Source organism: Marmota monax, unplaced genomic scaffold, assembly GCF_021218885.2.
Source record: "Marmota monax isolate L192 unplaced genomic scaffold, Marmota_monax_Labrador192_F-V1.1 WCK01_AAM20220418_F8-fsc00456, whole genome shotgun sequence".
Lineage (NCBI taxonomy): Eukaryota > Metazoa > Chordata > Mammalia > Rodentia > Sciuridae > Marmota > Marmota monax.
Window position 1 is genome coordinate 222,532 of NW_026694592.1, and position 18,398 is coordinate 240,929.

General features: G+C 34.0%; 1 protein-coding gene across 1 annotated transcript in view; it reads right to left on the minus strand.

Annotated features, from left to right (window-relative positions):
* Positions 1–1,672: 1,672 nt before the first annotated feature.
* Cdh12 (cadherin 12) overlaps positions 1,673–18,398 on the minus strand; it is a gene marked incomplete at its 5' end in the record, with an annotated part of 195,156 nt that continues 178,430 nt past the window's right edge. Inside the window, 3 exon segments of the mRNA XM_058571854.1 lie at positions 1,673–5,318; positions 10,626–10,743; positions 14,201–14,322. Coding sequence (XP_058427837.1) covers positions 4,723–5,318; positions 10,626–10,743; positions 14,201–14,322 — 836 coding nt within the window.

Genomic DNA, 18,398 nt, shown 5'->3' on the forward strand with positions numbered 1-18,398 from the left:
GGAGCAGGGATGGGTGAAATTATAAACTCCAGAACTCATGTTGCTGCTGTCTGAGATCCTATCTTCTCAACAGAACGCTTAAAAATTTCAGAATTTGTTCATATCATGGTTGGCAGAAAACTGAAATGAGATCTGAATTTGAAATGGAATACACTACAATTAAATCTATAGTTCTTTTTCCTGTACTCATTTGAAGCTCTAATGTATGAAAGAATAAAAAAAAGTATAACTATTTTTTAAAAGAAGCTACAATTAACATCATCATAGCAAATGAAGACGCATTTAAATATGACTCATCTAAATATAAGAGCAGAGCAAGCAGAAAAAAAAGAGAACTACCAAGAAAATTATTATCATGAAAATAGGATAAAATATTAAAGATACAAAATTAAGTATAAGACAATGAGCCATTACATCCAGAGCACCAAACAAACAAACAAACAAAACAGCAACAAAATAAAGAATACCAGGAAGTCTCCCAGAAGTGAAGGTTCTGAGGCTGCATATTTTAAGAAGCCCTCAAATATCTAGTCCTAAGAATTAGGAAATTCTCATCCTTGGCTCATTATTATGAAATTTTGTAACTCTGAGGGTAAGAAAAAAACTTGAATATCATCCAACACAAACCATTTCACATACACATGAAAGAGTGGTGCAATCATATTTGTCTCTTCAGCTGAGTTGTATGCCAGAATATGATAGAAGAATACTTAAAATAATGAGGAAGGAATGATTACAACAAGAACTGAGTATCCGGACAAGCTGCTGTAGTTGGGGAGGCAAAAATAGATATTTTCAAGCAGGGGGTGATTTATACAATGATCCGTTGTACAGTCATACTCTTTGGAAGAATACTGAGACTGTTTACTGATTTTTTTTTATCACCTCGTTTTTATTTCTAGTCACAGTTTAACCACCTCATATATAATACCTACGCAATTACATCTGTTATTAGTAATTCTCAGTTGTATACAATAGCTATTGAAAATTTTGCAAAGATTTCTATAGGGAATAGTGAATATCTTTTAATCTTTCCTCTGGATGATTTATTTTTCCTCTTTGCCTCAAGATCTGGGCTCTAGCTATTTTTGTACTATTTTCTCTCTCTTCCTATGCACACCTAAAGAACTTCTGCATCTGTATTTAAAGAATGGCTCCTTTCTGTGATAGAAGTGGAAAATTTTAATGTATGATCAATCAACTACATACTTCAAAGATTTCTGTGATTTATGACTTAAAGATCTCTATGAGTCTCAAGATTTTTTTGTAATCCACAAATGATTTAATGGACTTGTGATTATAACTAGAATTTAATAGCCAATAAATTTCAGAGGAAGCTTACAAAACATTAGGGTGCAACAAATTAAGTTTACCACAGTGACTAGAACATTGAGAGATGAAGAAGGAACTTGACCCCTTGGACATTACTAGCCAGAGACAGAATTTGGTACAAAAGCAATTTTAGATTATTTCTAGTGTACCAATCACAGAGTTTCACTGCTAGATGTTGATAAATATTCTTTGAATAAAATCAAAGGTAGTATATTTAAAAATTTATAAGTAACATACTTACTTATATATAATATGTACATATATATTTCTATAAAGATACATATGCAAGACAATAAAATTATAGTTTAATTATAGTTAATAGTCAATATTTACCCATATAAATATAAATTCTTGATAGTTTTATATTGCTTAATGCTTGAATGAAGTTTTGTAATTGTTAATATAAATTTTAAAAAAATTGACTGGGTTTCTAGTTCAGTGGGAGAGTGCTTGCCTGCTACATGTGAGGTACTGGGTTCTATATTCAGCAGCACATAAAAATACTTTAAAAATAAAGTTATTGTGTCCATCTACAACTAAAAAATATTTTAAAATAAAAATATTGATATATTAGATCTTTTTTTTGTCATAGCATAAAAAGTATTCTGTAACACTTCTAATTAGTTAATACTAACAGATCTCTTTCCCCATATCGATTTTTCTAGTTTCCCATTGTAATGAAGATTATTTCCTTCACTTTCTTTTCACATAATTGGGTGGTTGGCTATTACAAATCAAATGCTTTTTTGGTTAAAAAAAAAGTTTGCTGTGAATATCTGTATTGTTGTTGTATGCCAAATCCCTATGCTGAAATTCTATCTCCTAATTTGTCTTTGTGACTGCATTCAAAGATAGGGACTTAGAAGAGATGAGTAAGGTAAAAAACGAGGTTACATGACTAAGACCTAATCTAATATTCAGCAGGTTCTTTTAAAAAAATAAATAAAAACATAAACACAGAGTGAAGACCATGTAAAAACACAGAACAAAGGATTTATCCTAAAGCAAAGAGAAAGGCCTCAGAAGAAACCAACCCTCCAGAACTGTAAGGAAAAGCACCTCTTGTTAAGCATTTCAATCTTTGATATTTTGTTAGAGTAGCCTTACCACACAAATAGTGTTGAAAATGTAAAAGAGATAGATGTCCTAAAAATAAAAGTTTATTAATATGATAAAAATAAGATCCACCAGTTTCATACTTTTGCTTAGTATTTTAGTCACATGTTTTCACATAATCTACCCCTCCCAATTTTCTTCATGTCACATGGCTTCTGTTGAATGTAGATCCAATGACATTCCTTTATAAAATGTCAAATGCAATAATTTCTGACAATAATAATCATTTCAAAAGGGAATGATATTGCACATTAACCTTCTTCAGGAGGTTTTTCTTCATAACAGAGCGAATCATGTTGTGTGCGCAAATCTAGAAATTATCTTAATTTTTCTCTTGGGAAAGATGATGATATTATAAGCTTCCTAAAAAAAGTATGTAAATATTTACCAATGTGTACTATATTAGAAAGTATTATACTACATGAATATTGTAATGTAGTTCTCAGGAATGAGACTGAAGTAAAAACTGGGTGATCAGTAGAGGAAAGCAAGTTCGTCAGTCATTCCTAAGGAGAAAAGGAAACTATGCAACTGGTAGAAAGAGGAAAGAGATGGGAAATGCAGATTTGAAGGATCCCATTGCCATAGCATCAATAATAGATAATTTTAAAATAAGCATTTGTGTGTGCATATGGCTCAGTATAATTTACCGGTTATTCATATTTCCACGTGATTTTCCCATATGTGAATTCTTGGTTTTATGATCTTGTAAATGTTAAATATATTCATAGATATTTTAAAACTATAGTTAGATATTGATCTTAGATTTCAGATGGAACTACAACAACTTTAATTCTCTAATTATACATAGTGTTAATCTTTGAGAAGACACATTTATAGGTTTAATACTGAGAAATATACAACTTTAATTAGTTAATATCTGTTATGTGTATTTCTAAATAGTATACAATCCAGTTGAAATTAACATGAGTGAAGTTTACTAATATGCTCATTAAATTGAATATTTCTTAGAAACTTGTATCAAATTGAAAATCTATTTACAGGGAGGTTGTAAAGGATGATGAATCTGAGGATTGTTGTTTGTGAGATAGCAAAGAGGTAACTCTGAGCTGCAGTATTAGAATGGCATTCACAAAGTACATGTTAGTAAGTGCATCAGCTGCCTGATTTTGCATTTGTGTCCCTTTTAAGATTTAGTCATTGGATTTAACATTCTGAAGTCCCTGACTTATTTGTTCAATAACATAAAAAAATATTTGGAGATGTGTTGTACATCTAGCCTGTTATTTGATATGTATTTTTTTCATTGACCAACAAAGAATCACTAGAGTGTAAGAAAATCCGAGAAACTGTAATGAATTGCTCTTTCTCTATTTAAATTAATAACTGTAGTTCCCTTTGAAAATATTCATAGAAATATAAGCTGGTATTTTATCTACAACTGAGAGTTTGAATGATTTCGTGACTTTTTAAAACCAATTTCCACACACCACTACAGTATAAAACAAAACCGATATTTATTTTAATGTGGAATTTGAGCCCTGAGGCCTCTCTTTATAAAGAGGGATTTTTTCCATTTCTTTTTAAAAATTTTATTTTTTTGGAAAAAAAGTAATATTTTAATTAACATTCTTTAATATGAACTTATGTTACGATCAGACATTGCTTTTCAAATTCATGGGTTACATATTTAATTTGATATTATCACATTTATTTCAATTTTCTGAAAGGGTAGGAAAAGCAAATATGTCTTGGCATACAGTTTTAAAAAGAAACACCTTTGAATTATAAGAAGATGGAGTTCAGAGTTTCCTTTTTGTCTCAAAAGGAATGAGAAGAGTCAGCAGGGTGCTATTGCTCCTTGAAGATGTCTTTGTTTATTCCTCTTTATCACTGAATCCTGCAACCACATCACAGCAGAGTGTAGGGTACACCACTTTAAATGATAAGAGTTTCAATAGGCACTTTAGTGGAATTAAGAAAAATCTAACACTCTTCCACCGTGATGCCACATAGCTCTCTTCGTTGTAGGTTGTCATGTCAGTAAATTGTATTTAATAGGCCTGAGCTTGTCTCAGCGTGTTTCTGAAATAACAAAACGAAACAAAGCAAGTACATATTATAGGATTTATCTTGTGTCGACAGAATAAACCAAAACTGACAGTATGATAAATATAGCCACTTGCTAGAAACCAGATCGTCAAAAGAATCCTGCATTATAAAGCCTGTGTGTGTGTGTCTGCGCGTTGATGTCTACTTGTGTTGCTCCTGTTAAAAAATCTCTCCTCCTCTGCACCTAGCCTCCACCTCTCCCTAAGTGACTTTGTCGGGGTTGTAGCTCTCTTCTTCACCGAACATGCCAGCAAGGACCTTGAAGCGTGGTCCCCAGTCCGCCAGGTAGTCGTAGTCCTGGTCAGCATCAGTGGCCAGCGAGTCAATGGAGCTGAGCGACCCGGCTAGTGACCCTGCGCCCTCGTAGGCGAAGGTGGCCAGCGAGTCGTAGGGCGGGGCAGCGGGGTCCAGGTCGTGCTCCTGCAGCCTCTGATGGATGAAGTCCCTGATGTCCGTGCTGTCTTCCACTGGGGGCCTCTGGCGGGGCAGACAAAGAGAGTCTGGCTTGATATCCCTGCGGATTTTGTTCTCTTCCACTGCTGTCGGGTTTCTCAGAGCCCCGATGTCGAAGGCCTGCGTGTCCTCCTCCCCGCCTCCTTCGTCGTCATAGTGAATAACATTGTCTCTTATGTCTTCCTTGGAGGTCATCAGGGTGTCCTTCTTCCTCTGCCTGCGCAATGCGTCCTACAGCACAACTATGGCTGAGAGGAGACAAATTGCAATTGGGGAAAAGAAGGCAGATGAGTCATTTATCATTGCAAGAAAGTTAAAATTGATCAAGGCATGCTGTTTCCAGTCTTAGATTAAAAACACTACAATCAATAGGAGCACGTATGTGTTTATGTTTTTCTCATTGTCTGAAGTCAACTTTATTTGGAAATGATAACAAGAAACCACAGAACATTTATTCAAAATATCATTTTTGTCCTTATATTTCCGTATTTTAGACAAAAATGCCGGGGTGGGGATGGGGGGTGTTCTAACCATACAGAGTTGTAAGAATTGATACAAAAAAAGGGGGGCTGGGGATGTGGCTCAAGCGGTAGTGCGCTGGCCTGGCATGCGTGCGCCCAGGTTGGATACTCAGCACCACATACAAGCAAAGATGTTTGTCCCCCGAGAACTAAAAAATAAATATTAAAAAACATTCTCTCTCTTTCTCACTCTCTCTTTAAAAAAAAAATTCTTAAATATCATCATAATCTGCAATATATAAATATGGAGTATTACGCAGCACTAAAAAATGACAAAATCATAGAATTTGCAGGGAAATGGATGGCACTAGAGCAGATTATGCTTAGTGAAGCTAGCCAATCCCTAAAAAAAAATACCAAATATCTTCTTTGATATAATGAGAGCAACTAAGAACAGAGCAGGGAGGAAGAGCAGGAAGAAAAGATTAACATTAAACAGATACATGAGGTGGGATGGAAAGGGAGAGAAAAGGGAAATTGCATGGTAATGGAGGGAGACCCTCATTGTTATACAAAATTACATATAAGAGGTTGTGAGGGGAATGGGAAAATAAACAAGGAGAGATATGAATTACAGTGGATGGGGTAGAGAGAGAAGATGGGAGGGGAGGGAGGGGGGATGGTAGAGGATAGGAAAAGTAGCAGAATACAACAGTTACTAATAGGGCATTATGTAAAAATGTGGATGTGTAACCGATGTGATTCTGCAATCTGTATTTGGGGTAAAATTGGGAGTTCATAACCAACTTGAATCTAATGTATGAAATATGATATGTCAAGAGCTTTATAATGTTTTGAACAACCAATTAAAAAATTAAAAAAAATAAAAGAAAAAAAATACCAAAGGGGAAAAAAAAAAAAAAGAAAAGGAGTCGTTGGGTTACTCTTTTTTTTTTCTTACATGAAAATGTCATTGAGGAAAAGAATATTTCCACACATATTAGCAAAACAAAAAAAATAAAGCATTAATCTGTTGAATATCTTACATAAGAATCTATTTTTTTAAAATTCATTAAAAATCTATTGACAGAGGCTATGGTTGTAGTTCAGTGGTGGAGTTCTTGCTTGCCTAGCATGTGAGGCATTGGGTTCTATTTTCAGCACCATATAAAAATTAATTAATTAATTAATTAATTAAAGGTATTGTGTCCATCTACAACTAATTATTTTTTAAAAAATCTATTGACTCTTTCAGATTAAAACTTGTGATTTTTCCTGTGTTTTGTATGGATCATTTATACATAAACAAATAAACATGTTTATATATGGACCCCTCATATCCACACATTCCATAGCCATGGATTGAAAATTTGAGAAAACAAGCAATGGAAAAAAATTTCCATTGCTATACATAAAGAGTACAATTGACTATTTATTTTTGTATCATTTACATTGTGTTAGGTATAATAAGTAATGTAGAGATGATTTAAAGTTTTCAGAAAGCTGTGCACAGATTATGTGAAAATACTATGACATGCTTTATAAGGAATTTGTATTTCTGAAAAATTTGGACTCTGTTGGTGTTAGAGTTCTGGAATTAATCCTTAACATACCAACAGACAACTGTAGGTAAGAGTGTGTGTGTGTGTGTGTGTGTGTGTGTGTGTATGCATGTGTAGGTATTTAAATGCTTTCACTCTTGTACATCAGATAAAATAAGAGAGATGGAAAAATACATTCCAATTATAAATATAAAAATACATAAAAATTTGTGAAAATCATGAACTATTACCACTTTAATGTAATTACAAAGGAAAATCATTTTAACTTGAATAAAATTTAACTTGAATAAAATTAATAGTAGTGATATTTGTAGAAATAAAAGACACCAAAATTCCATTTCATATAAATTTAATTAATGTTTCAATTGAAAATATTATTTTGCATTCATTTGCTCTTTTCTTATATATTTCTATACATGAAAGCAGAAATTTTAGTTTATTTGAAAACTCTCCATTATTATTTCCAATAAAGAAACTCCCCCCAAATGTTTTATTTTTACAAATAGATTGACATGTAGTTTATTATTTATCAATATATTAACATTCATAATTCCCACTTGAAAATAGATTTAAAAATTAGAAAAAATATATTACTCAATAAAATATAAGTCTGTTAAAAATGTTATCATTTCCATTATGTTACATTGTACTGTTTGTAGATACTCAATGGGGCCATCAGAAGTTACTGAAAAACGAAGTACCTTGATGAGCAAAGTATAAATGTGATAAGACCAGGGTTTGTTTCAGTAAGATTACTTTGTTATTATTACAGACATAATACTTAAAATTAAGAAACAAAACTTTAAAATGCCAGATGTCTACTAGAATATTCCCAATTAGATTTACATGTCAAATGATTGTGGGGACAATAAGGATAGAAAAATGGAGACTAGTCAAAGCAATGCTAAAATCTTCAGTACTTGATGTTTTTCTACATGAATCTGAGGAAAAGGAACAAAGATTAAGTGCTGTAACCTGAGTGAAAATAATTAATAGGTTTATTTGTTTGTGTAGCAGTACTGGGGATTGAACTCAGGAATGTCCTACCACCCAGCTACTTCCCCAGCCTTTTATGTTTTTATTTTGACACAGGGTCTCGCTAGTTTGCAGAGCCTCAAACTTGTGATCTTTCTGTCTCATCCTCTTGAATAATTGGAATTAGAGAAATGCACTACAGTGTCTAGAATCTTTTGGGATTTTTAAAATATTTATTTTCAGTTTATTATTTTTTGAAAATAGATTGCATGAAAATTTTACATTGTCAATAGTGAGACAAAAAAGGTACAGTAAACCTCATTTCCCCTCTTAAAACATTTTCTGTACCCTAAAAAGTGTACAAATATAGCTTGCAGTAAAGCAGAGCAATAATTGACATTAAATTCTGTAGCAGTTATATGTGCAGTCTATAAGCAAACACTGATTCTGAGACAGAGGGTCTGGTCCATATTGTCATGATTATCTTGGTCTTCCAACAAAGACAGATTAGGAGGGTATAGCAAATACTCAGGGTGAGTAAGTGATGTGTGTGTCAATCCTATGATCTAGAAATCTGATTTGTCTGCATTATATTCATGAATTAAACCAAGGGCATCCTGCATTGGGCTCTATGTATTCTTTCTCCATCCTCTTGTCTTCTTCTTCACAGCCAGTCTCACCCAATAATGCAAAGCTGCCAGGACTAGTCGTTTCTCCATGTCATGTCTTTTCCATATTACATAAGACTGATCTTCCCAAAATGAAAATATGAACATGTTATACTGTTGCATAAACTTTTCAAAGACTTATAAAATAACTCTATTTGAATTACTACACCTTTAGCTTATTTATAAATAGTGTGAACATAATGACCTGATTTATTTTGAACAGCTCAGTTTTATTTGTGTTGCTCTAACTGAAAACTATAAATATTGTTTACTTCTGTTCTCAGAAGTGTTACCATTTTCATGATAAAACATGTGGTTGCTTTATTTATAAAATCCTTCAACTTTGGGATGCTGTTTCATGTACAGCTGTTCTTCAGACCCCAGCATTGAGTCATTCTCACTCAACTTTCTTTGGTGACAAAACATGGGGACTCCAATTTCTTTCTCTAATTATTCAAAGCAAACCCAGTTTTCTCAAAACATCCTTGGGCGTCTACCAATAATCACCATCATTATCATCCCATTATAATTTAAGTACTTAGTTCTAGAAACAGAATTTATTAAAACTTTAGTTTCTCACTACCCAATATTATAAAAATTGGAATTTTAATTCTTATTTTTTAGCATATAGAAATTTTGAAGCCAGGAGCAGTGTGGCACATGCCTGTAATCCCAGTGGCTCAGGGGGCTGAGACAGGGGGATAACAAGTTCAAAGCCAGCCCCAGCAAAGGCAAGGCTCAAAACAACACAGTAAGAACCTGTATCTAAATAAAATATAAAATAAGGCTGGGGATGTGGCTCAGTGGTCGAGTGCCCCTGAAGTTTAAACTCCAGTGGTCACTTTATTTATAAAATCCAAAAAAAAAAATAATTTTTAAGAGATAAAAACGTCAAAACAAAACAAACAAACAAAAAAAACCGAACAAACAAAAAGCAAAACTATAATTTGCAATCTTAATAGAGAACACATAAACCTTAATATAGGCAGTTTCCAAATTCGTGGTTAAATATTTTTAGTCTATATGTTGTATGAAAGCATACCCATAGTATGAAATTGTTACCTTTTTCATTTTTAGTATGATATTTAAAAATTGCATGATATATTCCAAACTTTATTCTAAAATAGACAATCTGTTAGATGATTTTGACCAACTGCAGATTAACAAACTGTTCTAAACACATTTTAGATAGGATATGCTAATCCCTGATGTTTAGTAGGGTTGGTATATGATATGCATTGTCAATTTAGTATATTTTCAACTTTATAATGAGTTTATGGAGACATAATCCTATCATACATTGAGAAGCATCTGAAATCCAGTATTCTTTATGTTTTTTTTTTGTAGTGGATATAATAGTGTCACATGCAATAGTAATAGCAGAAGTAGTAGCAGTGCTGGCCATAATAGTAGTAGAAAGTAAGTGTAAACATGGTATATGAGGGGATAACTAAAATTATAATGGCATTAATATATTACAACTATTATGTTTCATACTTTGTATACATGAATTTAATACAAGTACAGTGAAGTTCTCATCGTTTAGTATAATTTTCTGAGAGTCAACCATTTTGGTATGGCCTGTGAATCATTCTAATTACAATATCTACAGTAGTAACCTGTGCTATACTGAGTGTTATTAAACTAAGACAGGTACTATAGAGTTACCTATTTGTATGTACAAGAAATATGCATGGGAGCCAAAGGATATATTTGATAGGGACAACTTTCAATTTGTCTGGTAGCTTTTTGCATGCATGGCTCATTAAGAGACATTCCTTTGTATGGTGGAAATACATTGGCCTTCTAGATAGATCCATATATAAATATTTAACTTATTACTATTTAGGCAATGTTGGATTTCTCATATGTGGATTTTTTTATTTTACAAAATTGAATGCTTTTAAGAAAAGTATTGATTCCTCTATATGTGGCCTTTGAAAAAGCTACTTGAAAAAGGTAAACCTTTAAGTGTTTATACTTACTTCTGAAGTCACGGACTGTAAAATTTGGTTTGATGGCAGCCTCAGGGGATAATCTAAAGGAGAACTGCTGCCCAACAGGTGAAAGATCTCGATCTGCAGCACTGACTATCTGAATTATCTGTAACAAAGTTAAGATTAAACTTGAAGTCAATCAGTTTTGAAAGGAACTTTACATAACACGTTTATAAATCCATTTAATGAAGCATGCTACAGAAATTATACTTTTTGAATTTATTTCAACAGGCCAATTACTCACACATAATTTTTATTAACAATTTTCTAAATGTTTACAGGTTTTAATAGCAGGCTCAATTATAGGACACAGGTTAATTCTAAATCAATATATGTGAAACTGAAAAGCTTAACAGCATTGAAAATTCTCACTAATAAGCAAAATGAAATTAAAATGTACTTGTTTGCATTTTAAATTAGATGAATTGAATGCTTTCCAGCCTAAACATGAAGCTGCTTACTGGAAACAAAATATTTGATTATCTAAAAGTGCTAGAAATAGCAAAATTTTAGAACTGTTGTTTGTTAGAATGAGTTTTATTTTCATGTATAAAACAATGGGAAACAAAGAAAGAATGTGTATATTGTTTCTGTTGTTAGGTTAATTTTCCCTCATTGATTAGGAACAAAAAATATGTTTTTATAGATTTCCATAATAAGCATTACAATCCCTATTTCAAAAATGTTCTTCACTGTCACCAAAAGTAGCATATAGTCTAGTTAAATTCCTGATATTTCAGTAAGATGCTGTTAAATTTGAAAACAATCAAAAAGTAATTTCTCAGAGCCAAACTATAACATTCATAATTCACTATATAGATAAGCAAGTTACAATGGCTTTAAGTGATTAGACAGGCAGCTCAGTGGTAGAGTGCTTACTTAGCATGCACAAGAATATGGATTCCATTCCACCAAAAACAAAACAAAACAAAATCAGAATGGCTTTCAGGCACTTTTGAATCAACATATCCAATAGCTGTGTGCAGACAGACTAATTTCTGGAAGCATGTATGGGAAAAGACAAAGGATGTGTGCTGATCAGAGGATCATGCTTTTGAACTAAATTTCAATCTGGCAGAGGAAGACGTTATATTAAATTATGGTAACCTGCAATAATTGTGTAAAATATTCATCATGTGACTGATGCTATTAAATGATGCTTTTAATTTTTGTTTTATTTCTGGTTTTTATTCCTGGTTAAATCCAATCTCCTGACTACAATTTACCTTCCCATATATTTGGGCACACAGAGAGATACCTAAATGATGGATAGATGAATAACAACTGCTATTGGCATTTATGTATCAGTGCAGCATTAGTAACAAAATTAGGAATTTTGGATTCTGGATTCGAAATTTAAATTTCTTATCATAGCGCAAATTCTTTGCACAGAAGTTATTTTCCCTGTATAATTGTCATGAATGAGACTTTTATAATTTATCATTAGATGATAGAATATAATAATTTAGAAAGAATCTTGATACAGACCCTGAAAAATTAACTTTTTTTGACTCAGACCAATGTACTCCAATCAGAATTTCACCCCTAAAAGTTCTGTACATTACTAAGGAACCAATACTTGATTGTCAATTTTTATTTTGTTTTCTTAATGCTATTAGCAAGTGCCACTATTAAATTAAAAATATTTAACAACAAAATATCAAGAACATATTTTTGAAGAAAGAAAATGGTCTTAGGACAGCATATAGAAACTATTAAAGACATTCATTTATCTGGAAACGTTATTTGGAAAGCACTGCCCTGAAGAAAATAACTCTCACATAAATTTTCACGGGCTTACATAAGACCAACTTATTCCCTACTATTTCTCTTCTTTTTCTAAAAGTACACACACACACACACACACACACACGTATACATATATGTATTTTATCTATATCTATATCTATATCTATATCTATATATATTCAATAATAATCCAGAAGAGAAAGCTATTTGCTATGCATGGTTTGTATGCCAGGAGCACTGTAGTTGGGTCCCCAAAACAGAAAATGGCAATATATCACACACCCTGCAAACTCAAGGGACATTTCAGCACTGTGCTTTGAACATAAGTATTGAGGAGTAGGACACAAAAACCCAACAGATATTTTTTGGTATAGAGTTCCCAAGAACACAACAGATTTTTCACTATTTTGTCCACAAAAAAGAAAATCTGGTTGATCTCTAGTAACATGGACTTGTACCAGTAGTTCAAATCTTTTACTTTATTAGACAAATATAGCAAAATAGAGCTCTGTTCCCAGAGGCTAATTTCATTTGGAGCATTATAAGATTTTGATTAGTCTGATATTATTAATATTCCTAAGTATCCAGAAGACAAAAATGGCTTTTTTATATACTTTGGCACAGTGGAGCTCCTCAAAAGTGAAAAATAGCTAATGTGTAGAAGTTTTGCAAACTTCTTTTAATTTTCCAATTATCCAAATTAGTTAATTAATTTATGCTCAAATATTTATGTAGCATCTACTTTTAAAAACATTGGAGCAGAACAAGCGAAACAGACATCCATGAATATTATGGATGCTTTCAAGGTGATAAGGTTTACTCCATTCTGTGACTATTATAAATTAATGATGCAGATTTCTTATTTGCGGTAACATGATGAAAATATGTAGTCATGTAATTCATTTAGTGATTTCTTCACATCATCTATGAATGATTGGGACAACACAGTCAATCTAGAAGTCTCCATGCTTATGAAAATGTAACTTTACTCACCAAAATGGTGTCTGCTTGACACATACAATTACTGAACACTTGAAATGTTACTAGAGTGAACATGGGCTCTAAATTTTATTTAAACTTCATATAATAGTTATATTGATAGTACATATCACTGGTGCACAGCTTTTGGACAAATAATATACTAAGAAGTATTACATGCACAAATTGAAAGACAGTAAATTTTAAAGCGTGCCCTTTAAAAATATTGTTTCAAATGTAAAATTTATTTCAAGAATTAAAACTCATTCAATTTACCTAAGTGGTTATGTTACTTAGAAGTGATTGAAGTTTACATCAATATATCACCATAGAGTGTTTGCTCACAGTCAAGTTCTTTAGATAAGCCACAGTAAGAGAGTACAAAAATGGCAGAATGCATAATCCAAAGAACTTGCTAGGAAATCAAAACTTTATTCCCTATAGGATTATTTTCACATCCATTTATTCACCATCATCCACACAAGTTTAATATCTCTTATGATTTATTTTATGAGGACTTGTTCTGAATATGAGCATATGCACATGTATATTTGTCTGGACTTAGAGTTGAAAATATACACATATGATGCATCTTTAAACATGTTTTTTTTTTTTTTTTTTTTGGCGGGGGGTGGTGGGTTCTGGGATTGAACCCGGGGTTTCTTTACCAATGAGTTACATTTCACTTCTCTATTTTTGAAATAGGGTTTCACTAAATTTCTGAGGCTGACCTCAAACTTGTTATCTTCATTTCTCAGCCTCACAAGTCAATGAAATTACAAGTGTATACCACCAATATTTTTATATACTCTTGATTTACACTATTGTTAAGATACCTGTCCTGGTTTTGCATTTTCACAGACGGCTGTCTCATATGGCACAGATATTTCTGGAGGAAATTCATTGACATCTAAGACATTAATTAGTATGTTGACTTTGCTGGTTAATAATGGGTTACCTGTTGAAACATAAAAACATAAATTATGATTAAAATTGTTTTAGTTATTCTTTCTTCAATAAAGAACATCAGTGCAACACTGATGCTTAGGTGTCAGAACACAAACAAGGCATGTTACCAGAGTTCATCCCTGAAACTCACCATTAGGTAAGACGAACCACTTAGCTGGCATTTTATAAGTTTAGGGCATTTCTGGTGGAATGACTTAACTATCTTACCAGGGTTAGTTCACAAGAGTAATCTTTGCCATTAGCAATATTTTTTATTAGATTAAAAAATATAGCTTTCTAAGTTTTACAAATGTAGTAAAAATTTTACTATCTGCCATGTTTTACATCTTAAATGACCCTTCTGAAATTAATCCAGTCAGAAGTTTCTTCCTGAATAAAAGAATGATAAGTATCAAGAAGAAAGAGAGATTGCTTTACAGAAGTTATAATTAAGAAAATAGACTTAAGGGAGTAAAATCAAGGAACATTATAGAAAGCTAGGATATCTTGAAATTATTTGTTGGTTATATGAAAGAAAAGAATAAGCAAACTTTTGTTAGAGAATAGTTTCTTTCTACAGTATCAAAATAAATCTCAACTGAAAAGGCATCTGTTAAAATCCCATCACAGGGTTTGGGTTCAACCTAATAACTTACCCTTGGCTACCTGTCATTTGCTGAAGGATGCTATAAATAATTTACTACAAAACATAAAAATATTACTTACAAAACATAAATGTATTGTTATAAATAATTAGTTTGATAAATTATTTATAACATAATGCTTTAATATTTTGTAAGTTTAGCTTACAACATACAAAATTTATCTTTAAGATTTTACAGATGAATCAGTTGTCTCAAATTTTTAAAGGCCTACCCAGATCACACAGCTAGAAGAATGGGGAGTTACAAATGCAAGCCCAGGAGTATGAAACTGAAAGACATATATATTCTACCATACATTCTGTCTTGACTCTTCTGTAGAAGAAGTTAAGTTCTTCTACAGTGTTATTGAATATTCAAAATATTCTTATACACCTCTATCTGGAAAGCTTTAAATAAATGAGTACACAAATATTTTTGAATGACTGATTGTCACAAGTCTATAAAATTCAGTAGAAAAAAATTTAAAAATGTTGAACGTTAATATAAGAAATATCTACACATTGCCATATGTCACTGCGAAATCTACTCTTGTGTACCAGTATGGACAGAGAATATATGAAATGAGGATATTTGGTGTAATTATGAAAGATATGTTATTAATCTTGGAGAATGATTGTGAAAATACATATGATGTAGACATTGATATTGGTGAAAGCATATTAACTTATTTGATAAAAAAGCTTTGGCTTAGTTTTCAAAAGTTATTGAACCTTTCTTATTCAGTTATTTCACTGAGTTTCCCCATGTAAAACATATGATATCAATAAGTCCTACCTCATAGATTTGTTGTATAAATAAGATGATGTTTTACATAACTTTCAATGTTTTGGTGAAATTCTTATTTTTTTTATTACCATTATAGACTGTGGAGATTAGCTAGATACAGTTTTTTATTTGTACTTATATTTATGTAGTGCAGAATAGGGATAAAAGTCAGTAAATTTGCTAAACTTGGTTTAAATTTCTAAAGAAACTGTATATCAACAATAAAAATAAAACAAATGTCTAATACTTTAAAAAGTTAACAATGAATCAACAACATTCTAAAACACATTATACAGATTAACTCATTTATGGTTCATGGCAACTATTATATAGACACTATCATTAACCCTATTATGCATATGGAACTCTTAAAAAAATTAGTTTTAACTAAGACAAATCTTTGTTGTGTGAAACAATTCTGTGGTTTTAGGAGGAAGATTGCCGCTGCGTACGGGGTTGCTGAAGTGCTGAGCGTGGTGCTCAAAGCAGCGGCTTTAATAGAGATTTCGCACAGTCTGTTAGAGCTCCTTTCACTGTTAATCTGTAGCGGACCACTTTGCCAAGGAGCAGGAAGAACAAAGAAATCGAAAAAGAGACGCTTGGCTGCTCAGAGCCGTGGGCGCTTTGCTCCCATCTGCTTCCTCTTTCGCTTCGCTCTGGGCAGAGAAGCTGAATGTGTAATCAGCAGTGGATTGTAAGTACCCGAGGCAAAGAAAGCTCAGTGTGCCACACATATTTTTCCTTTTTTTTTTTTTTTGAATATTTTTTATACAGGGAGAGTTTGTGGATTGGGATTTTTGGCGGGGCTGTGGTTTCTGTGCCGAAAATCCACTCCCTGGGAGCCGCCATTTGCTTTCTGCTTGCTGTCTTGATGGCTCTGTATACACTGTCCGGCAGCCGCACCTAGAGGTTGGAGCTGGGCTGCGTGCCGAGCCCTGTCCTCCGAAGGCTGGACTGCAGCCTCGAACGTCTCGGTGGCCTGTTCATTGCTGCACCTTCGGGAAGAGCCTGCTCTGGGGTCGTTCTGCACCCCCCTGCCAGGGGACCCGTGCTCCGGAGGAGGGGGACAGAGAGCCACGGCAGCAGCCGCTTGGGCCCCTGGGGCCGGGCACCGGGCTGAAGAGCTGCGGAGGCCAGGGCGGCTCTGCTACGGTCGCAGACGAGCGCGGCGCTCCTGAGCGCGGCCCAGAGACGGAGGAGACAGCGGCAAGGTTTCATTTCTAGAAATCTGGACTGGAAACAGAAGCAGCAGTTTGTATAATCCCAAGAACTTGCTTATACCAGGAAGATGTAAGGGCAACATGAATATCATTGAGGAGATGTAACATGGTGGCAGGCGCAGAGAGATCAAGTCTCTGACATCTTCAACTGCATGGGCATAGGGAGCCGTAAACTGTCTAAATTCTGTTTGCTCAGGATCACTAGGCAATGCTGAGCTGACGTGGATCTGGGGTGTACAGGCTGGGCCCCTCAGAACACACACACAGAGCCCGAATCAGAGGCAATTGAGCTCCAGTTCGCCTGCTTCGTGTGACTCAGCACTAATGATCCCGCTGAAATAATTGGCCGGCCCTTAGAAACTTACAGAGGTAAAAGCCAACCGAGCCTTCATAGGCAGTGGCCACAGGACTGAAACGGGGATTGGTAGAGACAGTCAGGACCCACCCGTTGCATTGGTCACCTGGCAAAGGGAACAAACGGTCACCATTTGCATGGGATACCACCATGGCAGAGAAATGGCGTCACGGGCGGAGGAGATAACTGCATTGAAACCAGCGCGACAGGTGTGTAATCCCCTAGTCATCTCTCTCCACACAGCAGGGAAACCTTAAGGGCCACTCCCAGCTCTCCTGTGAACGCAATAACCAGACCGAGGGAATCAGGAGTGGTGCGGGACTCGCAGCGCAGAACTCCCGGCTACCGCTTCCACCAGTGCTGACAACTGAGGTCTCTTGCACCAGCTACCGGGGGTGTGGCTATAGGAGGGCAAGCAAATTCGCTGGGGGATCTCAGCCCCAAGCTCTACAAACTTAGGGTCTGAGGGAGACAAACAGGGAGAGTGAGCCCAGGTGTTCATGAAAACAGGGCTCCCAGGAGCAGCAGACCTGGAGTGTAGCCAGTATTGTGGTGAGCGCCACAGGTGAGCATGGCCTGGCTTGAGGAAACACAAGACAAGGCCCTAGACACTCAGGATTGGAGACTCGCCCAGTCTAGGAGAAAGAGCTGCTGCACAGTGAATGGTTCCCACCTATTGAGAGGAGAAGCTTGGCCCAGTGGGCACAGCTCCACCTACTGGAAGAGAAGTTAATAGAACGCTAGGACTGCATTTATTATTAATATTATTATCATTTTTTTTCTTTTCTTTTTTTTTTTTCTTCTTTTTATTTCATTTTCAATTTTTATTTGTTGTTGTTCTTTAACTTTTTTCAATGTTTCTATTTTTTAAAAAAAATTTTATTTTATTATTATTATTATTTTTTTTTAAATTTTAATTTTCATTTTTTATTATCACTATTATTTTTGTTAAAAATTTTTTTTCGTCTTTTCTTTCTTTCTTTATTATCTAATCTTTGTTATTCTTGTTTCTTTTGTCTTTTCATTTCTTTTCAATTTTCTTATCCCCCCTTCCTTGAATTCTACCTGCCTACTCTCATTC